This window comes from Astyanax mexicanus, chromosome 21 (genome assembly GCF_023375975.1).
Source record: "Astyanax mexicanus isolate ESR-SI-001 chromosome 21, AstMex3_surface, whole genome shotgun sequence".
Lineage (NCBI taxonomy): Eukaryota > Metazoa > Chordata > Actinopteri > Characiformes > Acestrorhamphidae > Astyanax > Astyanax mexicanus.
This window is the reverse complement of record NC_064428.1, coordinates 8,556,236-8,579,768: the sequence shown is the minus strand read 5'-3', so window position 1 is coordinate 8,579,768 and position 23,533 is coordinate 8,556,236. Positions and strand designations below refer to the sequence as shown.

Here is a 23,533-nt window from a genome sequence, read left to right as displayed (position 1 = left end):
TGACTTTTATTTGAATCTGTATTTTATACATTGAAATTAAATGTACCTGACTTTTAATAAACTTGCAATATTTAATGTGTATTATTTTCTGCATTGTAGATTAATATTGAAGACATAAACACTATGAAGAAACTCATGCACAGTTATGAAGCAAACATTTTCCTATACTTACAACTTTGCCCACTTTTGGCTGATTTTTTCAGTCTGGTTCATATGGTAGAACCTGAAATGGTTCTCCAACTGTTTCAAAAGAGGTTCTAGAGATGCTGAGCTCTTGTTAACTGCTTTTCTTTCACTCTAAGGTTCAAGTTATCCCAAAACACCTGGGTTTGCACTTGTGTTCGGTTTTAGTTTATAAATCTTCTACATTAATCTACAATGTAATAAATAAACCAATAAAGAACAAAAAAATAATAAGAATGTTTTTTTTTTTTTTTACTGTAAGATATACAGTGCAAGTCAAATGTTTACCACACATTCTAAAAATGTTTTGTTTTGTGTTTTTACTTGATAAAAAATAATTTTAAATTAAATTCAAATCACATCTATTTGATTTAAAACAAAATAACAAAAACATTGTTAAAAACGTATGAATTACATCATTAAATGTTGCAAGATTATTCATGTAAATTTTATTTAAAAAAAAAATAATAATATTCAAATGCATATGTCAGCTTTTAAGCTCTAAAGGCACGGACTCACTGGTCATTTGAGACAGTAAACAAACTGGCTACATTTATAGTGTGACCACTGTTAAACACATTTCAAACTTTATCTATACCTCTGTACAAATGTAACACTCAATGAAATTTCTTTTGAAGGTTTACCGATAGTTAGACAATAACAAATTTACTGCCAAATTAATTTTTATTCAACTGATACATTCCATTATTTTCATTATTAAGCTATACACAACAGCAAGTCTTTGGTCTCAGAGTCAAAAGTTTATGTTCTTTTCGACCACTTCTTCTTTTCCCTCATAGCTCTACTGTGTTCCTCTATTTTGCTTTTTAGTCCAGTCCGTAATCTGGTCTGTCCAAACATCTGCTCTGATTTAAACGCTGGTTTCTCTTCTGTCTGATTCCTTATCCTCCTTTTGCTCACGAATAGTGGGGCTCGATCTCTCTGAGACCCGCTGTATGTGGTTGCTGTTGCTCTGAATGGTGCTGTATATGGAGCACTTGTAACATCAGGAACACTGTTCTCAGTTTTTTGCTCGTAGAAGCCACCGTGCTTCCTTATGGGCACGAACTCCAGAGCCTTCTCCCAGCTGCCGGTCTCCTTGATTGTTATCAGGATCTGGATCATCTGGTCCAGGGTGAGGTTCTTGGCTCCGCAGTCCCATTGCAGGTGCTCATTCAGAGGCAGACGAGCAGTGGCCAGCTTGAGGCGCTTGGCGTTGGCCAGGGAGACTCCGGACTGGGCAGAACGGTCCACAAAGGCTCCTATGATGTACACCTTGTTGTGGTCGAAGGTCCGGAGAACGTTTGGAGAATCGGCAGTGAGGTAGACAAGGTTCTCACGGGGGAAGATGTCTACGTGCCGCTGGCTGGTGGTGGTGATGAAGAGGCGTTCCCAGGTCTCCTGGCCATAGCGCTTGAGAAGCTCCTGATGGTAGACGCTGTTGGGCTGCAGGTTGCAGAAGTGCAGGTGGAAGGGGTCCACAGATCGTCGGTTCCAGCCTTCACACTGTAAAAGCTGGGAGACGGTGTTCTTCGCGTCGTGACTGGACATGTGCTGGTCATAGCTCATGTCAAAGACCAGTGGCTGACCGTACTGCATGGCCTGCGCCGATCTCCAAAATAGGAGTGTATCCAAGGATCGAGACCAGAACTTCATCAGGAAGGTATTTTTTAACTTGACATCAGCTTTGCTGTCGACATCGACCCCTTCACGGTCTGCCCTCTCCATTCTCTCTGCCATCTTTTTCTCCTTCTTCTCCATTTTGGCCTTCTTGTATCCCTCCTTGATGGACAAGTGCTTGAGGAACTTCCTCTTGGATGACTTGGTGGTCAACTTGGACAGCGCTTCCATCTGCTCGTCTGTGAGGCTGTCAGGAACCAACCTACCGGCCAGGCGCCACGCGTCCACCAGCATGCGAGTCGCTTCCAAGGGAGAAAGCTTTCCTTCCACCTCCTTGCTCTCATCAGTGGAGGTTTCTTCTTTATCTTCGTCCTCAACTTTATCCTTGGTCTTGACCCTATCTTCCTGCAGAGCCACTGTGCGCATCATTGACTTCCACACATCCAGGTCCAGCTTGGGTCTTGCTTCCTCATCTTTGGGCTGAGGGACATCTTTCCTCAGGATCCAGGTGGTGCTCAGAGCACGGCTGGAAGTAAGTGCTGAGGATGGAGTGGAGATGAAGCTGGATGTGGGCAAACCAGAATAATGACATTTTAGAGCTGCTGAAGATGAGGGGCGGCCGCAGCACCTCCTCAGGACCCCCACAACCTGCAACCTGAGGAACGTCATGGGCAAAACTCCACTCCACAGCACAGGGCAGCGCTCCACAGCACAGGGAAATACTCCACTACACTCCTCAGGACAGGGCAGCACTTCACAGCACAGGGCAGCACTTCACAGCACAGGGATAATCCACTCCACAGCACTCCTCAGTACAGGGCAGTACTCCACTCCTCAGGACAGGGCAGCACGGGTGTTTCAGTTAGTTAGCTATGGCAGGCTAATGAGCTAGCTAGCATGCTAACATCACAGGATATCAGATAAAGCAGAATAACCGGCCACTGCTGAGGACTAAATGCAGGGCAGTTAAGCATACCGGGCTCCTGACTGAAGCACTCAGAGGCGCTAATCTCACTCTCTCACTCCATCACTGCCTAAAACTCACTCCTCCACACCTCGCTCCCTTCAAAGTCACGTTGAAAAAACAACGCACACACTATTCCCGCCGTGCTGAAACACACACTACAGACAGACGTTCCGCATTTCGCGGTTCCCCATCCTTCAATGCCCATTTTTCCGAGAACATGAATAAAAATATGTTGTGCACCTTCTAGGCATAACGTTAGCCCATCTGGATGCTCTCCCAGAATTAAGAGAGTATTTTTAAGATAATATCTGTGAACAATTCTCAACCTACACTTAGAGACTTCATCCCTCCACGGTGCAAACAAAACCTCCTTATATTTCTCATATTTTTTTTTAAGGAAAAGTGTAAAATATGTAAATCACTGTTATATAAAAAAAGTTTTTTTTTCAATCTCTATTATCCCACTTAAAAAACTTAAAACAGTAATAACTTCTAAGTATTAAATGAATGTCATTATACTCTCAGTCCTTATTTGACCTACATTATTATAAACACATCTTGGTAAACTTGATAAATAAAAAATGATACATTCATACTTTGAAGCCTTATTTTTCTTTTTGTTTGTTTGTGTTTTTGTTTTATTTTAGTATAATTTACAGTCACTCACTATTAGTTAATGAGAACAAATTCGTTCGTTTCCCCTCCCAGCGTCTTTTGCAATAGGCAGAAACAACACTAGGCCAGTTTAACCATCCATAAACACCACAGCATAAAAATATACAAAAATAAATCAAGCAAACAACAAAACTAATAAAAAAAACATGCTTTAAGTCTAAAAAATGAGCATTCCAAAAATAACAAGAAAACACACAATAAAACCATTTTCGGTTTTTACTTGTTTGCAGAAAATACATACATGGCTAAAGAAGAATATATCATTTAAAAAAGAGAATACGGAATTTAAAAAAATGTTTCTAAAAGTGAAGCAATTGGGTGTTTTATTAATTTCTTCTTCTCTTTTGTATTTTCATTAATTCTACACTATTTTTTATTTTGTGATTATTTAATATTGTATATCAACACAATTAAAAGAAAAAGCGATGTGGTAACTAAAGTTTGCAGATAATTATATATAATTATATAGGTTTAAGTAGATTAATATATTGTATTCTTGTGTATAATACAGAGTGTAGTTCCGGCGTGGGCCTGCAGGGGGCAGTATCTCAGTATTTCAGTAGCTGAGTGCTCCGCGAGCTGAGAGTGCAGCAGGTTCATCTGCTGGTTTGAGTAAATATGAGTTTATTTCTGCCTAAATTAAGCAGTAAGAAGGAAGTGGACGAGGCTGTGAAGGCCGTGGCGGAGAAGGTGCTGGTGCTTCGGTTCGGGAGAGACGAGGACTCTGTCTGTATGCAGCTGGATGAGATTGTAAGTGTTGTTTTATTGGGTTAGCCTGTTAGCTTAGCATCTCTAAAGCTATGGCCAGTGTTTACACATGTAGCCTAGCATTCAGTTCAGCCTGAACCACCCCTGTCCTAATTACACATCAGCTTTAAACATGTTTATTTATAGGTATATGTTTAGATAAATTGAACATAAAACGGACATTTATTTTCAGAAAATGAGAAATGGCTGAAATAAAAAAGAGACAGTGCTTTCTGACCTCAAACAATGGCAAGAAAACAAGTTCATATTCATAAAGTTTTAAGAGTTCAGAAATCAATATTTGGTGGAATAACCCTGGTTTTAAATCACAGTTTTCATGCATCTTGACATGTTCTCCTCCACCAGTCTTACAAACTGCTTTTGGATAACTTTATGCCTTTACTCCTGGTGCAAAAATTCAAGCAGTTTAGCTTGGTTTGATGGCTTGTGATCATCCATCCTTCTCTTGATTATATTCCAGAGGTTTTCAATTTGGTAAATTTAAAGAAACTCTTGAAGCTATACAAGGTCATCTCAAAAAGTTACTTTATTTCAGTAATTTGATTCAAAATATTAAACTCATATAGATGTATTATACACAGAGTGATCTATTTTAAGCGTTTACCAAAAATCAGTGTCTCAGAAAATTAGAATATTATATAAGATCAGTTGATACTTTTGGCAGTGTGGACAGTGTGCCAAGTCCTGCTGGAAAATGAAATCTGCATCTCTATAAAAAGTTGTCAGCAGCAGAGGGAAGCATGAAGTGCTGTAAGATTTTGTGGGAAAACAAAACTGCACTGACTTTAGACTTGATAATAAAACACAGTGGATCAACACCAGCAGATGACATGTCTCTCCAAACCATCACTGATTGGTGGAAACTTCACACTAGACCTCAAGCAGTTTGGACTGTGTGTCTCTCCACTCTTCCTCTCTGGGACTCTGCTCCCGTGATTTACAAATGAAATGTAAAATTTACTGATGGTCAGTGATGGTTTGGAGAGACATGTTATCTGCTTGTGTTGGACCACTCTCACATGCATGAGTTAATATGCTAAACTTTATTTCTGTGGTAGATTTTTGCTGTTACTAAGTTGTTCATTTTTTTTGTTACACTAATTATTTTACACAAAATCAGGGTCTTAGTAAGTTATGTTTATGAATATTTAATGAATTAAAATGACCAAAATAGAATGAAACTACTATTTATACTAAATAAATCATTTTTTGCAGACTTTTGTCTGAAAGTCTCATTAGTGAAGAGCCTTACCAATCTTAACATTCCTTTTCTCGTGGCAGCTTTCAAAAACCTCTCACGACCTGAAGAACATGACCTCCATCTATCTTGTGGATGTGGATAAAGTACCAGTGTACACCCGATACTTCGACATCAGTTACATTCCCTCCACGGTCTTCTTCTTCAACGGACAGCACATGAAGGTTGATTATGGGTAAGTGATCAAGTGGCTCAAATCACGCGATTAGAGCTTATTACTGGTATAATGTCTGAAGGTATGGCTATAGGTGTGTTGAATGTTGTGCCATAAGGGTTTGGGATTTGTTAAAATGCTTTACTTAGATTTCTATGTGCTAAAAAATGCTTTCACTAACGTTGATGCAGCTGTTTTAGGCAAGCAAAATTATTTAAACAAAAGTGTAAAAAAAATACAGAATAATTTATTAAATTGTGCCAAACAATGTGTCATTTATTTAGTCATATTGCAATATTTCCTCTAACATTAGGATTGTTGTAAGCAGCAGTGGCACAGTGACCCACACTTGTGCTAATATTGTGCTCTGTGTTCTTCCAGGTCTCCAGATCATACCAAGTTTATTGGATGTTTTAAAACCAAGCAAGACTTCATTGATCTTATTGAGGTGATCTACAGAGGAGCCATGAGAGGAAAACTAATCGTCCAAAGCCCCATCGATCCAAGAAACATACCTAAATATGATCTGCTTTACCATGATATATAAATACTGGTGTCACTATAACATGGAGCAGAGCTGGGCACAAACTGACATGCTACAATAATAACTTTTCTGGCAACTTTACATTTCATGGTACCTACTAGAGCTGCATGGTGCATTGACATTGCAATATATATTTCAAAAGAGGTAAATGATTCAACATTTCATAAAAATATTAATAGTGCACTATGTGTGCAAAGTAAATAAATAAATAAATACATTTGAAAATATATGACCTTGCATGTCATGCGATGTGACATCAACACTGCAATGATATTTTGTGCAGCTCTAGTACTAAATGCATTCATCTACCTATAGATGCACCCATTGCTAGTATAGCCAATGGAATAGGTCTTTCTAGAGCAGGTGAACATGAACCTGTTGGCATCATATCTAATGCCATTCATTGTCTAGTGGGCCATTGAACTGTGTAGCAATGGAACACCATTTTGGAATGATGAAGCTCCATCCAGTATTATTAGAAAGGGATGAGTTGGGGAGTTAAAGATGAGGTGGTATAAAATTGAATTAAATATTATTTTGCAAAGGCCAGGTGTTCAGTTGTGCCCTACTCCGCTCCGCTCCATTTTCCTTCATTGCTGTATCGCACCAATTAGCCATAGCATTAAAACCACTTTGCCCATTATTACGTAGAGTCCCCCCACCACAGCAGATCTGACCTGTGTAAGTGTCCTGTGATATATGGCACCAAGATGGCATGAGAGACACTTTAAAGCCCCTGGAAACACAATTGCATATATTTATTTATATAGATATTTTTGTATATTACTAAACCTTGGGTGTTATGCACTCTGCAAAGTTAAAATATGAAACAAAGCAGAAATATGATAAAACCCTCCTGAAATACAGCCTGAGGTGTGTAATATGTACATCCCAGGGAGGGATAGGGGCCATTGTAGTATAATAACCAGTGTGGTTCACTTCATGGTTTAATGTTATGGCTTATCAGTGTATTACTAAAAAACATTGTTCTAAAATCTTTTCTGTTTGTAATCATGCAACAGAAAGATATCAGGCATAAAATTGGTTTGTTTCCTATGGAAATTGTTATTCTGTCTTTTTTGCTGTAATCAGACTGCAATGCAGTCTAAATCTATGCAATTTGTTTTTTCTCTCCCATTTGTTACATGGTGCTTTTTATTTTAATATTTTTCAATAAAAGTCTGTGTGTAAGGATCATATTGTAGCTGTATTATTTTTGTACTGTTTGTTTTTCCCCCTGCTTCTAAGGATATGTTCAGACTGCAGGCAATTTTGGATTTTTTTCCCCAGACATATCTGCTGAAATCAGCAATTTGAACTGTTATTTGTTGATCAGATCAGATTAGCCTGTCTGAGCATCGCAAACGTATCTGCATGGGTTGCTATGGTATGGAGATCAGCATCAGTAACTAATTTTTGGCCTCCTCTTGAACCCCCGTTCTTCCCAAAAATCAGTGTCTCAGTAAATTAGAATATTATGAAGACGAATTGGTACTTTTGGCAGTATGAGCAGTGTACCAAAAGTCCTGCTCGAAAATGAAATCCGCATCTCCTTAAAAGTTGTCAGCAGAGGGAAGCATGAAGTGCTGTAAAATTTTGTGGGAAAACAGTGCACTGATTTTTGACTTGATCATAAAACACAGTGGATCAACACCAGTAGATGACATGTCTCTCCAAACCCTCACTGATTGTGAATGGCTTTGTGTTGGTCTATCACTTAAAATCTCAATATAATACAAAGTGGAGTATGTGGTTGTAAGGTGACAAAATGTGAAAAAGATAAGGAATGTAAATGACTTGCAAAACACTGTAGATTTGGATATTGGCAGTAAAATTTTGACACGTTTGCAAATAATCTGACAAAGAGGAGAAATATAGATAATAAAAAGCATATATCCAAGGTCTTGTGACTGCTTTTGGTGCATAAACCTCATCAAAAGACAATATAAAAATGTAGAAAATTTACGGTATACATTTGATGCTTGTACATATTTATTATTGTTGTTAGGCTTATTATATAATTTACACCATCGACCCAGCAACAACAGTTGCATTAACCGTCCAGACACTCATGATTTAAGTACCGAACGCCTCCCAGCTGGCTTATTATTGTTCATGTCGTTGGTGACTTGGGTCATATTCCTCCCTCCGAAACTCCTGCTCCGGGTAACGATGCCGGAGATGGCGGGCGCAGATTTAGGCCTCATCAGTTTATCGAAGAATCGAAACACCGCCTCCATGCAGGCCGCAGGTGCCGTGTGGTGGCACTGCGTCCCTGCTGACATCACTCGGCACCCGGCCTTGAGGGACCCCAGTTGGCGGTTCATGGGTTTGCTGCTAAGGATCCACATTCTAGCATGAGCCTTCAGCCAATCACGGCCTGACGCTCCCAAAGGCTGATGCCACATGCTATGGGAGGAGTCGATAAAGGCCACCGCCCAAACTCTTTGTCGGACTTCGTGTAGTTGATGGCACAGTAGATGGACGAAAGCCAGGCCTCCATAGCCATGGGCAACCACCGTGATTCGCTCAGCCACACTCTTAGACAAAAAGCGTTCCCAGACCCGTCGGACGTGCTCCTCTGGGGACAGGTCTCCTTCATTAGGATTCATCAACAGAACCGCACAGGATTGCCCCAGAGCCCAGCGCACATATGGCACCTGACTGCCCTGTTCTATACCTTCATGAGCCACAGCCTTCCAGCTCCACACTCCACACTTTACTGTGCCCTTATCCGGGATCAGAACCATCAGAGTTCCACGCTGAACAAGTGCCCCCGGGCTCATGTACACAAACCCAGAAGAACAGGAGTTATCATGGGTTCCTTTGTCCAGGAACACCTTGATCAGGTTAAGCTGCTCCTCGAGGATGTTACTCAAGTGCTGAGTGATGTGCTGGCAAAGGGAAAGATGTTCTTTCAGAGTTCCCTGGACGTCAGTAAGCTTGAAGGAGAACTTGTAAGGCTTGTGACTGTCTCTGTGGAGCAGACGTCCGTCTTCACTGAAGAAGTATGGGAAGTCTGAGGAAGTGATGCTCAGTTCAGAGCATTCCATTGTCGTTTAGCACCTGAACATGTGGAACGAAGAAGTGAACAGCTGGAAATATACATTATTTTTAGAAAGCAACTAATTAGACAGATATGGCAAAATTGAAGCAAATAAAGGTACATAAAGGCTAGATGCTAGACTATATTTAACACATTAAACAAACACTGAAAAAAATGATAATGTGGTGACTGTGCAAAGTACATCTTGGGGCCAGGCTTTCCCAAAAGGGTGCAGTGTGAAATCTTATTGGAATGGGAGTAGCTAGGCTAACACTTCTAACAAACACTGAACTTATGCTTTAACAAGGAGACTAGCTACCAGTTTAAAATATTAATGGTAGTTTTTAGATAGTAGTTTTAGGTAGACTTTTAATGCTCAATAGAAGTGAAAGGTAGATTAAAACGTGTAAAAAGCATTTGCTCCCCGTGTTTAAACATAACATCACACCTGAGTTTAGGTTCTCCAGCCGCACACAGACCTGATTACTGCCACACCTGTTCTCAATCAAGAAATCATTTAAATAAGACCTGCTTGATGAACTGATGTAGACCAAAAGATACTCAAAAGCTAGATATTATGCTAATATAACAAATGAAAAAGAAAGTAATTGAGAACTATCAGTCTGGAAAATGTTATTATAAAACCATTTCTAAAGCTTTGTGAACCACACTGAGAGCCATTCTCCACAAATGAAGAAAACAAGCAACTGCACTGAACCTTCCCAGTAGAGGCCAGCCCAAAGAGATACATGTATTTTGTTCTAGTTTACTACATAATTTTAACAAACAAACTGTCCCTTATACTGTGTGAAAACAACTTGATGAATGGACCAGCAGAAAAAAGACTAAAAACCTGGAAAAAATCTTTACACTGACTTCCATTGAAAGAAGGTTTTCTCTCTCTCCTGTAAAGCTGATGTTTTTTATTGGACAACGAGGAAAATATAGCAATAGGTAAAATTAACTGTAAGCCCTGTAGGGTGCCCTAATTTAATGACATTATTCTAGTGCAGCAAGTTAGCAGTTCATTATATTAAGTAAGAATGTTGCAAAAAGTTTATTATCTTGGGACACCACATCAAAAATCTGAACGAATGGTCCTCAGTACTGTGATACAAACAGTTGGTATTGTAATTAAACCATAGTGCTCTTAACCAATCCGTGCAGTGAACACACATACACACCAGTGAATACAAAAAAAAGAAAGAAAAGTGAGGACACATGTCTGGAGCAGTGGGCACCCACTGCTGTAGCCCCAGAGGAACAGCAAGGAATAAGGGTCTATTGCTATAACCACACACTGTTCTTGGATGAACTGCAATACCAGGTGGATATGTGGAGCAAAAAAGGAATTTAATATTTAATCCTCGTATAATGAACATTCTATCAGATATTAAACTAGAACAGATACTAAACTTAATCTTAGCCAAAGGCCCAACTCCATTTCACCCTGTGGCAGTATTACTTAGCCCTACCCCTCTGTGCATTCATGCCTAGGGGTAGGGTTTCCCAGTGCTTGCTACGCTGAAGGGGTAGGATTTAATGTAGTTTTATATGTTTTAATGTTTATGGCCATAGCAAGAAAAAAAATCACTAGCAGTTTGTCTCAGTAGATAGCTAGCTAACAAACTTTCACGTTCCACCTTAAATAGTGGCAGACTACAGATGGCAGACTATGCAGCATTTAAGGTGGAACAAAAAATAAAATAAAGTTAATAAAAGCTAATTTCAGCTACCCATCAAAGAGGAATTAAGGATTGGACAATTATAATAAATTGCTGCAGCACCTAAACCTGTCTGAAGACAAACAATTAATCCTAAAATTAACTAGTTAACCAGCTGCTAGGTTGCTGAACTTTAGTGCTCCACTGTATCGGGTGCTTCAAGGGTTTTCCAATTCTTAGTGGGATAATTTCACCCACTATAACTCTGTTCCAAGGAGAAGTGTTACACTAAAAAAGCAAGGGGTATGAGTTAAAAAGAAAAATGGTGTTGGGCCTAAAGGAAAAGAAGCCTCCTGATTGAATGGACTTTCAGAACTTGTGACCTACTCGTGTTTTCTTGCTGTGAGGAAGTGCCTTAAAGGTAGTGGAGTGAGTTAATGTGGTCCTGTCTGTAGGCCAGGCATAAATGTGTCTGTAGCATGTAGTGCTGTAATTTAGACCCAGAAATTTGTACTGACCTGTGGCCAGAATGAACCAAGCTGTGGCTGTTTCTCACTGTGCTGGATGGAGAGCTGGTGTGGTGTGAGTGAGTAGATGCTGCACTGCTCTAATGATGAGTGGTTGAGGACTGCAGCACCTGATTCTAATTGTAATCAGGCTGTAGTTGCAGGCTTATGGAGGTGGTGGCATTTCACTGAAATATTTCTATCTACTTTGTTTATAATTTGTCTGATTATATCATATTATATTATATTATATTTTCTCTTGTTTTTGTATTTTTCTGTGTCTGACTGATGGTTCTTTGCAATGTTGGGATTATATCTGTCATTTTTCTAGATTTAATGCTATTCTTATTTTTTTTTTTCCTTTTTTCACTATCCTTTATTGCAGTTTCCAATATTTTATTGGGAACGTGCATAGTGCAAACAATATATAATAATAAATAATAAAAAAAACACGAGGCTATCGGAAAATTAAGAAATGGAAATATTTATTTTCTTTGGAAAAGGGTTAAGAAAATTTTATTGAAGAATAAAAACACTTATCTTTTTTTATCTTTTTCTTACACTATTATTTGGCTGTCCATCTTTTATGTTTTTTTGTTCTTTCCCTGCATGGCTTTGTTACTTTTTTCTATATATGATATAGTGTGCATAAATACATTGAATTATAATCATAATAATAATAATAATAATAAGAAGAAGAAGAAGAAGAAGAAGAAGAAGAAGAAGAAGAAGAATAATGTTGTAAAATTAATAATACAAATATTTCAATATTTAATTTTAAACTCCTATTAGGAAAAAGGGTAAGATATTTTTTTTTATATTTTCTTAATGTTTAGTTTTAATTGTAATATTGTTTATTTTAAGTGTGAAGTAAATTTATTGTTAGTATAAATAATTGAGAATTTGTCCCAAAGTACTATGGTCATAATATTAGCGCTTGGGCGGAACTCTCTCTCTCTCCGGGTTTGTGTTTCTGTGTTTGAGCGGCGCTGTTTGAGCGCTGCACTGATGCTGAGCATGGCTGCGACCTTGCCGTTGCTGCCGGTCTGATGATAAACTACAGCTGTAGTTTAGTATTAAACCCGAGCTCTGAGGATTACAGCTGTAGTTTAGTCCTGCTGTAATTAATCCGGGGAATCAGACATGCTGGCGGCTAGGAGCGTGTGGGCGGGGCTAACCTGCAGATCAGTGGACTGTTCAGGTATTAATATTATACTCAATATTACAATATATTTAATTATTTTACCCTTTAATTCACAATTTATTTAGAGTCTCAGCCTCAATTACACTCTAAACTCACAGTATTAATAATATATTCAATATTACAGTATATTTAACTATTTTACCCTTTAATTCACCATTTACCATTTACAGTATTGTTATATCAAACATTCTAAATTAACTGTATATCTGTATATTCAGCTCTCCTCCTGCAGCAGCACCTGAAGATACTCTCAGCTGGACTGAAGACCTACGAGCTGCCACAGGACTACAGTGGTAATTTCTATATACAACCACCATGCAGAACATGATGACCACCACCTTGTTTCTACACCCACTGTCCATCCTATCAGCTCCACTGATTATATAGTTAGGACACTTTACAGTTATATAAGAATTACAGACTTTGGTTCTGTACCTTATAAATCACTATTTTTACACCATTACCAAGCTTAAAGGAGCTCCACACTTCATTGGTAGAATTCTGTGGGCCCTGACATTTAAAACGAGGCACTGAGATCTACAAAGGTGCAGGTAGTTTTTGAAAAAACACTGTTTATAAGTCAAGTGACGAGCATGAAAGAATAGCTGGGATAGGGAAACATATTCCAAAAATGAATTCAATAGAAATTCATTAATATTATAAAAATATTTTCAGCAATGCCTGTGCATGGTGGCTCTGGATGTTTCTACTCCTGACTCAGTCCACTGCTTCCGCAGGTCCCCCAAGGTCTGGAATCGGCCCTTCTCCACAATCTTCCTCAGGGTCCGGTCACCTCTTCTCGTTTTGCAGCGTTTTCTGCCACACTTTTTCCTTCCCACAGACTTCCCACTGAGGTGCCTTGATACAGCACTCTGGGAACAGCTTATTCTTTCAGAAATTTCTCTCTTGTCTTACCCTCTTTTGCTTGAGGGTGTCATTGATGGCCTTCTGGACAGCAGTCAGGTCGGCAGTCTTACCCATGATTGCGGTTTTGAGTAATGAACCAGGCTGGGAGTTTTTAAAAGCCTCAGGAATCTTTTGCAGGTGTTTAGAGTTAATTCGTTGATTCAGATGATTAAGTTAATAGCTCGTTTAGAGAACCATTTCATGATATGCTAATTTTGTGAGATTTCATGAGCTGTATGCCAAAACAATAAAAGACCTAAAATATTTCAGTTTGTGTGCAATGAATCTAAAATATATGAAAAATATTTTTTATCATTTCATTTTGGAAAAGAGTTAACTTTATCACAATATGCTAATTTTTTGAAAAGGACCTGTAATTATTATTTATTTATTTTTTTTCAAAATAGTTTTTCTTCACTTCCTCCATAACAGGTGTGGTTATACCAGAGAAACCGAAGCTCAAATTCTTGAATAAAGTGCCGAATTTTAAAAAGGCGAAGAAGGAGATGAAGAGGCTGCGTGACATACAGGGACCGGCGAAAGGAGCCACCAGCTTTACATACGGACAGTATGCCATCGTGGTCAGTACCGCACTTTCTGCTTCTTCTCTTTATTAGTTGTAGATAAAAATATTGCACTGATATTAAATTCCTTACTGCAGACGTCCTCAGTTACACACAGTTATATGGTATTTGTACAATCAATATAGTGAGAGTATCTACGTCAAGTTTTAGTTGGTCTAATATTTGAGGGGGGCAGACCAGTCAGAACATCATAATATTTTATTGTTTCTCTATTAAAAAAATAATTAATATTATTTTTAATAATATAAAACAATTATGGTTTCTCTATGAAATAATAATAGATGAATAAACGTTTATAAACATAATAGTATATAAGAGTTAATAATTAAAGGGAAAAAAAAATCCTCTAGTGTATAAATAGATAAACACCAGGGCCCCAAAACTCTTTAATACCTTACTTTATGTCATTGCTCCTCTAAACATCCTTCTGCATCTTTTGGATCATAAGTTGTATTATTGGTTACATTAATATATTAATAAAATGTTTTTGTCACAGCAGCATGTTAATGCACACAGTTTTAATGGAAACATTAAATTTTTCTAAATGAAGTTAATCTTAAAGGCTTAAAAAGTCTGACTGGTGGTGTTGCGTGTCTGTCGTCTGCCTCTTTTTCGGGCAGACAGTATAAACTGTAGTATGCAGAACTATATTATTATTGTTATTAATTTTCCATTCTTTTAAATAGCAGGATACTTTTTTTTTTCTCTACCCGGACCCGATACGAGAGTTCCCATCACTCCGGCCGGGCTGGGCTAAAGGAAATAAGCTGTGATGTAGTCATCTGTTTTTTAATACTATTTTTATTTTATATAAAGCTATAGCATGATAATCACCATATAGCTTAGTAACCAAGTATTATTGTTAATGAAAACGAACGAAATAACGAAAAGTGAAAGTTCTCCTTAACTAAAACAAAACGAAACGGTGATTTAAAAGAAAAAACTAAAACGAACTGAAAATACAGATTGAATACCCTGTTTTTTTCATTTATTTATAAGCGCTGTTTCCACTACAGCAGTTTAACAGCGGGTGATGTGCCGCTTCTGCTCACAAAGAGAGCTGGATTCTGCGGGGGTCAGATTTCGGCAACGTGCTGCAGTGTGCAGAGCACCCCATGGTCCGCAGAATAATTTATTTTTTACAGCGCTGGAGTTTTGGCTGTATGATCTTCTCAGTGAGAATCCCCACCCCATAACAATCAGTGAGCTTCAACTGCTTACCCCTCCCACTGCTCTTTCATTGTGGATGCGCAGAATGTCTTAAACGTCCCGTTTTTCAAAGATTTGGCACGTCACGTCACATGGTTAATATACCGTCACCATTTTATAATACAGTCACCATATTTAAATACCGTGGTATACCGTCATACCGCCCAAGTCTAATTCTTTCTATGTTTTGAGTGAAACTGACAAGTAGACACTCAAAAAATCACATCAAGACATACCCATCACATTAAAAACCCGTCATTGTTTATTGTAGTAGAGCCGGAGGGGCAGAATGTGTATAGTATCAGACATAGTTAATGCCTACACGCTTGGCAGCCAGGCTGGTGATGAAGCACTGATGAGTTGAAATGCCCCCAGCCTCTGATGTGACTAAACCTTATGTAATGCATTTTTTAAATGTTTCCACTGAAAGTGTTTCATGAATTGATCTCTACAAGCTCTAGCAGGTACTGATGATGCAGTGGAATCAGACTTTTCTCTGAGAGACTGGCTGTATATGCAGTGCATACAGAAAATTATTGTTCTTGCTCTTTTTTTTTTAGAGTGGGTTGGGGTGAGGTGTGAAAATCAAGCGAGACGCACAATGTCCTTTACTACACAAAACATTGTGATGATTGTAGGGAGTCCCTGTCGTCCATAACCCTCAAAACTGAAGAGGATAGTGACGAACACACTGAATCTTGATCTGATTCAACCTTCAGTCCTGTCCATCCCTAAAGGTCTTACATTCACTCCACTAGGGGGCCTGTGTGTAATGTTATGACTAAATCTAAACAGCTGCTTTGACTCACAGTTGGACCTTTCTAAAAACAGTACACAGTATAAACAGTTCAATAATTTAAGCAATTTTATTGTTGTAATGCACTGTAATGCATTTTTACACCTGGAAATCTGGTCCACACCAAGGTTTGTGTCTTTGCTACGTTTGTCAGTATTGTACAGTATTTGTTCAGGTTTGTTTTGTCAGGTTTCACACTAAAGTGAGTGGACTAAAGAACTTTACTACATCCTCTCATCATCAGCTACGTGGGCATGGTATCTCTATTCTTCATATGAATTCATTTGTAGAATAAAAGTTATGTTAAACTTCAGCTGGTTAATTTGCTTTCAGGTTAGGGCTGCACGATACATCATTTAAGCATCGCCATCGCGATGTGCACATGCATAGTAGCCACACTGCAGGACGTGCAATGTCACTTAAGGCAATTAAATCAAACACGTCATGTTGCAATGTTTTGATTCTTGACACAAGAAATAGATACACAGCGCTGTCTCTGTGTCTGTGTGAGTGACAGGCTGCTGCTGCCTGAGAAGCACGAGGGGGGAGGGAGAGGGAGCATGTGGGGGGGCAGGAGTGAACATGAGGTAACCGCATGGCCTCCATCCACATGGTGGGGCACGTGCTTGTAAACTGTGCACATGTTGAAAGCTGTGCACCTCAGTCCAGCACAGTTTTGCGCAGATATTTCCAGTTACAGCTGAATTTACAGAAAAACAAAAAAAAAAAACATTTAAATGCCTGATTAAAGGGCCGATTACTGTTTTTTTTGCAGTTTTCTTCGGGTTTTGAGTGCTCAGCCCTGACCCTGGTTAACACCAGTTCTTTTCCCCTCTGGTTTGTTTAAAGACTGACTCAGCTTTCTGTAACTGGTCCAAAAATTTGAGGAACCTGACCATGGTTCAGTAGAGCTGGAGATTTTGGTAAGAATAAACTCTGGTCATTTGTTCCGGACTGTGGTTCACCCCCCTTTTCACATCTTTTACTTTGGTTTGGACCCAAACTAAAAAGCCTTGAAAGTCCAGACCAAATAAGGCAGGTGTAAAAATGCACCCTTAGTAAGTCATTACTTCAGTTATTTGTCAGGCTTTACACCCAGCCAGCATAGCTTCTGAAGGAACTAGGAAGTAAATGAGCTGAAGTGTTGAAAAGTGTTCTTTCATTTGCTTAAATTGCCCCAGTAATATGATTTTCGGTGAATCTATACATAGAAAAACTCCCCAAAATATCTGTATTGTGGTTGTCAAGCTAATCCTGCAGTGTGGAAGCTATAAGCAGTGCTATATATTTATGTATATTACAGCCATGAAGTTATTAATTTTAATTATTTTCTTTGTTATCTTTTGGTCTGTAATTAAATGTTTGACTTTGACACAAGACAGGATTCAAAAACAATTCTTGATATGATTTTTAATTGGAAGGCCTTTTTTGTTAAGTAGATGGCATGGGTTCATCTCCAAGACAAAATAGAATTAGTATAAATATACTAATTCTATTTTGTCTTGGAGATGAATCCATGCTCCATGCTAGGTGAGAGCAGCATAAAAGTAGGCAGAGGGAAGTAATGACGCATTTAGAAAACCTCGTTTTATAATTGTACACCACAAACCCAAGATTATGTTTTGTAATGATCGTTGTTACGGTGACAACTCGCCTAATTCTGTGGTTGGTGTGCTGCCATCGTGGTGCTGCACAGCCCTCATGTGACCCTCATGCTGTGATGTGATATAGTATACCTCACATGTACTGTACCTTCAGCTACACAGCAATTTGATATTAATATTCATCTCGATAGAAAAAAAATTGGTAATATCGATCTCATTTTGAAGCACTTTTTTGATAATTAAGTATCAGTCAGAACCTGTTCGAGGCCCTCATTAATACAACAGCTATGTTCTGTTGTTCTAGCTTTCATTTTCTATCTAACCAGCACAGTTGCATCAATCAGATATTTAAAAAAATAATAATAATCAGCGATTCTTTAAAAAAAAAAAATGTTTCTTTGTACATACTTATTTTTTGCAAATCTACTATGCTTGGGCTTGTGCACTAACCTACTATGCATACTTCAATATATATTTTTTGCAGTACTATATTCTTGAAATGTATTTATTTATTTTTCTTCAAAATTTAATGCTTTATCACATCATCAAGAATATCATTACCTCAAAAATACTCAAATGTTGTGATATAACGTTAGCGCCATATTGCCCACCCTTAATAGGGACTGCATTTTTATGCTAAAATATTAGTGGAATAGATTGATCTGTAATTTACAGTAGTATTGTTAATGGCTGTAATTGTTACACCAGTAAACTGTCCAATAAAAATGGTTATCTTGGTTTAATGGAGTTTTCCTGCCTGTCACTGCTGGCTCACTCAAAGAAGCTCGAACCCAGATCTCTGTAAAGCTGCTTTCTGACTACATTTGCTGTAAAAATTGCAAAATAAATTAATTTGAACTGAATACCGTCTAATTGAAGTGTATTGAGTTAAACCTCCCATATGAAGTATTCTCTGTATTGTAAGCTGTTGCTGTTGTTCTGTGTCTGCAGGCTATGGGTGGAGGTTATCTAGAGTGGGGTCATTTGGAGATGATGAGGCTCACCATTAACCGACAATTGGACCCGAGTACCACGTTTGCCACCTGGCGCGTCAGTGCCCCATATAAACCCATCACCCGCAAGGGCCTGGGGCAGAGGATGGGCGGAGGCAAAGGAGCCATCGACTTCTACGTGACTCCTGTGAAGTGCGGCAGGTTAATAGTGGAAGTCGGAGGCCGTATTGAACTGGGAGAAGTGGAGGGGGTGCTTAATCAAGTGGCGAGGAAACTGCCCTTCCCAGCAAAGGTTTGAATTTCCTTTATTTTTATTTATTTATTTTTTTGTAAAAGTGAACGGTCTCAGTCACACAATATTATTATTATTAATATTATCTTTAAAATTTTATTTTGGAGCATTTCTATTGGTCCATTCATTATCAAATTTGAACAACTGCCAGACTTTTAACTAATTCAAAAAGCAGAAAATGGATAAAAGCAGAAATCAGATATAAATATGTATATACATATATATATGTATCAAAAATACACAGAATTAAAAAATCAAAAAATGACCGTCAGTAATCGACTCCTGGTAGACTGGTGCTGGTGTTCTAACCTTCATAACTGAAGACCAGAGTAATATACAAACAATATACACATATAGTATCAAACAGCAGAATTTACAGTATCTAACTGGCATAAATACATCATTCTGATATCAAACATCAACCATTTATTAATCTCAGGAGACAGTTAGCATCCAGGCTAACACCTTTCAAACCTTATTACTGAGTTCCACTGTTGGCTAGCACTGAGCCGCTAGCTGCGTTAGTCTGTTCTGAGATCAATAACTAAAGACTGAAGTGACCTATAACCATAATCCACAAATCATATCAAACCCCAGAACCTACTTATCTAAACAGCACAGTTCTGTCCATCTGTTATTAAACATCACCAGTTAGCTTTTAGCATTACCAGTTAGCAGATACTGATACTGTATCGCCATATTGGTTTCATAATAACAGTCCCACGGTAGAAAATATTTTTTTTTGATTGATTTCGAAGTAAACTTTTGATCAAAATATGGTTAAATATTTAAATTTGGTAAGTATTTGCATCTCGTTTTTGCAAGATTTTTAAGCAAGGCTGGTATATTTTATTATTACAAAGCATCATATTTCAGCTATTAATGCAAAAATGTTTTTAGAGTGCAGTGACTCTTTAAGAACTATTTAAATAGTGTAGGATCTCCTAAAAATAACCTCTGCTGTGAGCATTTTCTATAGTAATTTTGTCATTTTTAGGTGAATAAAGGATCATCTATAATTAATTGGTTTAGTGTTGTAAGAGATATTCAGTATTTACAGCATCTGTTATTGACTGATCTTTATTACAGAAAGAAGCTTTTACATCTATGCCGGTTATTGATTCATTTATTTATTTATTCATTTGCTCCTTTAAAATATGTTCTTAGCAAAAAGTAATTTATGTGATTAATTTAGATTGAATCATCACAGTGCATGTAATTAATTAGATTTAGTTTTTTATCATCTGACAACACTAGTTTTTACAGTGAAGATACAATGCGACCTATAACTAATAAATTGAAAACTCAGCATTTTTCTTCTTAATCTTCAGGTGATGAGCAAAGAGAGTCTGGCTGCCATGCACCAAGAGCAAGCTGAGAAAGAGGCCAACAACCAGAACCCCTGGACCTTCCAGAGAATAGCCCGGTCCAACATGCTGGGCCTCCGCCGGGTCATCAGCCCCTTCGACCTGCACAATCATGGCCGATTCACCGGAAAGTTCTTTAACCCTTCCAGGGTTTGACCTCGTGCACAAAACATACAAAACCAAGGTGTTGAAATGTGATCATTATCGATATATTTACCAAAAACTGTGAGAATGTTCGCAGGAGCTCAGTTTCTCATGTTGCCGCACAGGAAGCCACAGCCTGAGTGCTAAATGTGGGTTTAGAGTGTGTGAGATTGTAATCAGACACTGTTTGAAGGTAATATATGTTGTTTTTTGTAATATGATGTGATTAATTCACTGATGGATCTATCTCAACGGACTGAAATACAGGAAAGAAATTAGTAAATTACTAAATACCATCATGTATTCGGTCTGGAACAGAAATAAAAATTTCTTAAAACTATTTACAGTGTCGTTGACTGCTGCAGAAAATGTGATCCATATTACAAGAGGTCAACCAAGCCTCTGAGCAGTGGGTGTTAAGTGGGTAGGTTTGTAAAGCTAACAATGTGCAAAACCACATTAAACAAACCCTAGAGCCAATGTTCTCTCCAAAAAAGGGCGTAAAAGTACTTCCTCCACTATCCTATAAAAAAGCTTTTGGAAGCTACATTTGGTTAGTGTACCTCTTGGTGAGAGATTGTGCTAGACATTCTTCTACATCGCAGCTTACAGGAGGGAAAATAAGCCAAAATTGTGCCAAAATCCTACTGCCCCTCTGTATGCACACATTACACAGCAATATGGCTGCAACATATTGTACTGGTAACTCCTGTATCTACTGTAACTGTAGATTACTACAGTAGATTTGGTGTAAAACAAGAGGGCGTTAAAATGTTTCCCGCCCTGCCCTAATAAAAAGGCTGACAGAGGCTATTGTTGGGTAGTGTACCTCTTGGTGAAATTTTTTTGACTGCTAGATATGTCTTGAAGAGTCATTCTGTCCAGTGGACAGACTTTGCGCGGTGGTGCATCTTTAAACTAAGAGAGGCAGAATGGTTGTTTCGATGAATTTCCCGCCATATAAGATTCTATATTTGCTTTTGTTAGCAGTGATGTGAACCAGAAACCTGCAATGGTACCGTAACAATTTTAATGATGAATACAGTATTTGTATTTTTCAGAATCAAGCATGGAGGCCTTGTGTGTTAGTTCTCTGTAGGTGATTTAACTGCTGGTGTGATGATCTGAGGAGCATTGCATATGACCGTCAGTCACCCCTAGTAGTGAAAGGAGAGTGAAACTAAGTGAAACTAACAGCTTAGCGATATGTGCAGAACATCCTGCAGACACATGCTGCTGTCTTGCATGGCACGGCTTCCAACTAGCATTTTTCAGCAGGATAATGGCACATCTGTTCAGTTATACAGTTTTCCTCCAAAAATTAACCTTTTTATTTATTTTAATCATTTACATATATCATTACATTCACACATACAGCTCTGTTAAAAAATAAGAGACCACTTCAGCTTCTGAATCACTTTATCTGATTTTGCTATTTATAGGTATATGTTTGACTAAAATTGTTGTTTTATTCTATAAACTACAGACAACATTTCTCTCAAAATCCAAATAAAAATATTGTCATTTAGAGCATTTTTTGCAGAAAATGAGAAATGTCTGAAATAAAAGAAAAGATGCAGAGCTTTCAGATCACAAATAATGCAACGAAAACAAGTTCATATTCATAAAGTTTTAAGAGTTCAGAAATTAATATTTAGTGGAATAACCCTGGTTTTTATTCACAGTTTTCATGCATCTCTGCATGTTCTCCTCCACTAGTCTTATACACTGCTTTTGGATAACTTTATGCTACTTCACTCATGGTGCAGAAATTTAAAAAGTTTAGCTTGGTTTGATGGCTTGTGACCATCCACCTTCCTCTTGATTAAATTTCAGAGTTTTTTTAATTTGGTAAAATCAAAGAAACTCCAGAGCTGTATGTACATATATAAGCTTCTTGGTGCATCACTGTTTTGGTCAAACATCCAAATCCAATGCTTCACTACACAGACTGCTTTGCACTGAGAACTACTGTTGTATGTCTACAGAACTTGCTTAGTGTTTTTGACCTGATGCCCATCAATGGCATTTGTGTGTCTGAGTCAATATTTCACTGCTCGACCCATATCTGTCTTGTCTCTGTACTCACTTCTTTGGTTTTCCTAAAGTCTACCTTTAGATCAAATGGATCTTTTTAACTTATCACTTTCCCTGATCAAACATCCGCTGTTCATCAGACCCTTGACATTTATCAGTAATCTTTAATCAGTCATTTCCTGTCAGCATGAAAAAACAGGTGTGGAACAGTTTAGTCACAAGATATTGTGGTCTAACATGACAATTTTTTATCAGATTTATCAGATTTTTATGTTCACCTGTAAATATTTTTTTTTATCAAATAAGTTTGATTTTAAAGTTTGAAATGACCAAATTGCTTATTTGCTCATTTTACATCATGTGGTAAACTGATTTATTGTTTATTGGTCATATGTCAATAGTGGTCAAGTGTGGCTTAAAAAAAAGGCAACAAGATCAGGTCAGATGGTTAAAGAAGCAAACAAGTCTTGAATATTGACTGCAAAATACTAAATCTTAGTAAGTGAAATTGTGCACGACCCCACACAGTCTCTTTGCTCTAGTTCCGTCCGGCAGGAGATACAGGAGCATCCGTGCCTCCACTACCAGACTCTGCAACAGCTTCATCCACCAGGCAGTCAGACTCCTCAACACACACAGCCTCCACTACCAGACTCTGCAACAGCTTCATCCACCAGGCGATCAGACTCCTCAACACACACGGCCTCCACTACCAGGCTCTGTAACAGCTTCATCCACCAGGCGATCAGACTCCTCAACACACACAGCCTCCACTACCATACTCTGCAACAGCTTCATCCACCAGAAAATCAGACTCCTCAACACACAGAGTCAGAGCTGAACCACCCCATCACCACACACCCAACACACTCACACAGAACTGAACTGAACCTGGGCAAAATGTCTTTGAATGTGTTGTAAAGGCATTTACAGCAATCAATGATTCCTTAACAAAAGGTGCACTACCCAACAGCAGCTTTTATAGGGAAGTGTGTTTAGCACTTTTTCACCCTCTTGTGTTTACACCCAGTGTCTAATCAGAACACACGTGT

The 23,533-nt window shown here is 38.2% G+C and overlaps 4 protein-coding genes and 1 pseudogene across 5 annotated transcripts; 2 read left to right on the top strand and 3 right to left on the bottom strand.

Annotated features, from left to right (window-relative positions):
* Positions 1-609: 609 nt before the first annotated feature.
* trmt10c (tRNA methyltransferase 10C, mitochondrial RNase P subunit) lies at positions 610-2,912 on the bottom strand. Its single transcript, XM_007238251.4, has one exon. It carries the CDS (start codon positions 2,470-2,472, stop codon positions 946-948), a length of 1,527 nt encoding a protein of 508 aa, XP_007238313.3. The 5' UTR covers positions 2,473-2,912; the 3' UTR covers positions 610-945.
* Positions 2,913-3,982: 1,070 nt separating this feature from the next.
* txnl4b (thioredoxin-like 4B) lies at positions 3,983-7,366 on the top strand. The gene is made up of 3 exons (XM_007238250.4): positions 3,983-4,195; positions 5,495-5,646; positions 6,007-7,366. The coding sequence occupies exons 1-3, from the start codon at positions 4,064-4,066 to the stop codon at positions 6,170-6,172; spliced, it is 450 nt and encodes a 149-aa protein (XP_007238312.1). The 5' UTR covers positions 3,983-4,063; the 3' UTR covers positions 6,173-7,366.
* A 758-nt stretch (positions 7,367-8,124) lies between these two features.
* Positions 8,125-11,503, bottom strand: si:ch73-41e3.7 (uncharacterized protein LOC572312 homolog). 2 transcript variants are annotated; one of them, XM_007238248.4, is made up of 2 exons: positions 11,398-11,503; positions 8,125-9,235 (listed from the first exon to the last, which is right to left on the bottom strand). In XM_007238248.4, exon 2 carries the CDS (start codon positions 9,220-9,222, stop codon positions 8,239-8,241), a length of 984 nt encoding a protein of 327 aa, XP_007238310.3. In that variant the 5' UTR covers positions 9,223-9,235; positions 11,398-11,503; the 3' UTR covers positions 8,125-8,238. The 2 variants fall into 2 exon arrangements, with proteins under 2 accessions (XP_007238310.3, XP_022518808.2); XM_022663087.2 differs by having other exon boundaries at positions 8,125-9,264; positions 11,398-11,498.
* LOC125786167 (U2 spliceosomal RNA) lies at positions 10,506-10,659 on the bottom strand (annotated as a pseudogene).
* An 851-nt stretch (positions 11,504-12,354) lies between the features above and the next one.
* On the top strand, positions 12,355-20,784 carry mrpl16 (mitochondrial ribosomal protein L16). The gene is made up of 5 exons (XM_007238247.4): positions 12,355-12,586; positions 12,808-12,882; positions 13,928-14,076; positions 18,640-18,933; positions 20,265-20,784. Exons 1-5 carry the CDS (start codon positions 12,529-12,531, stop codon positions 20,454-20,456), a joined length of 768 nt encoding a protein of 255 aa, XP_007238309.1. The 5' UTR covers positions 12,355-12,528; the 3' UTR covers positions 20,457-20,784.
* Positions 20,785-23,533: the final 2,749 nt, after the last annotated feature.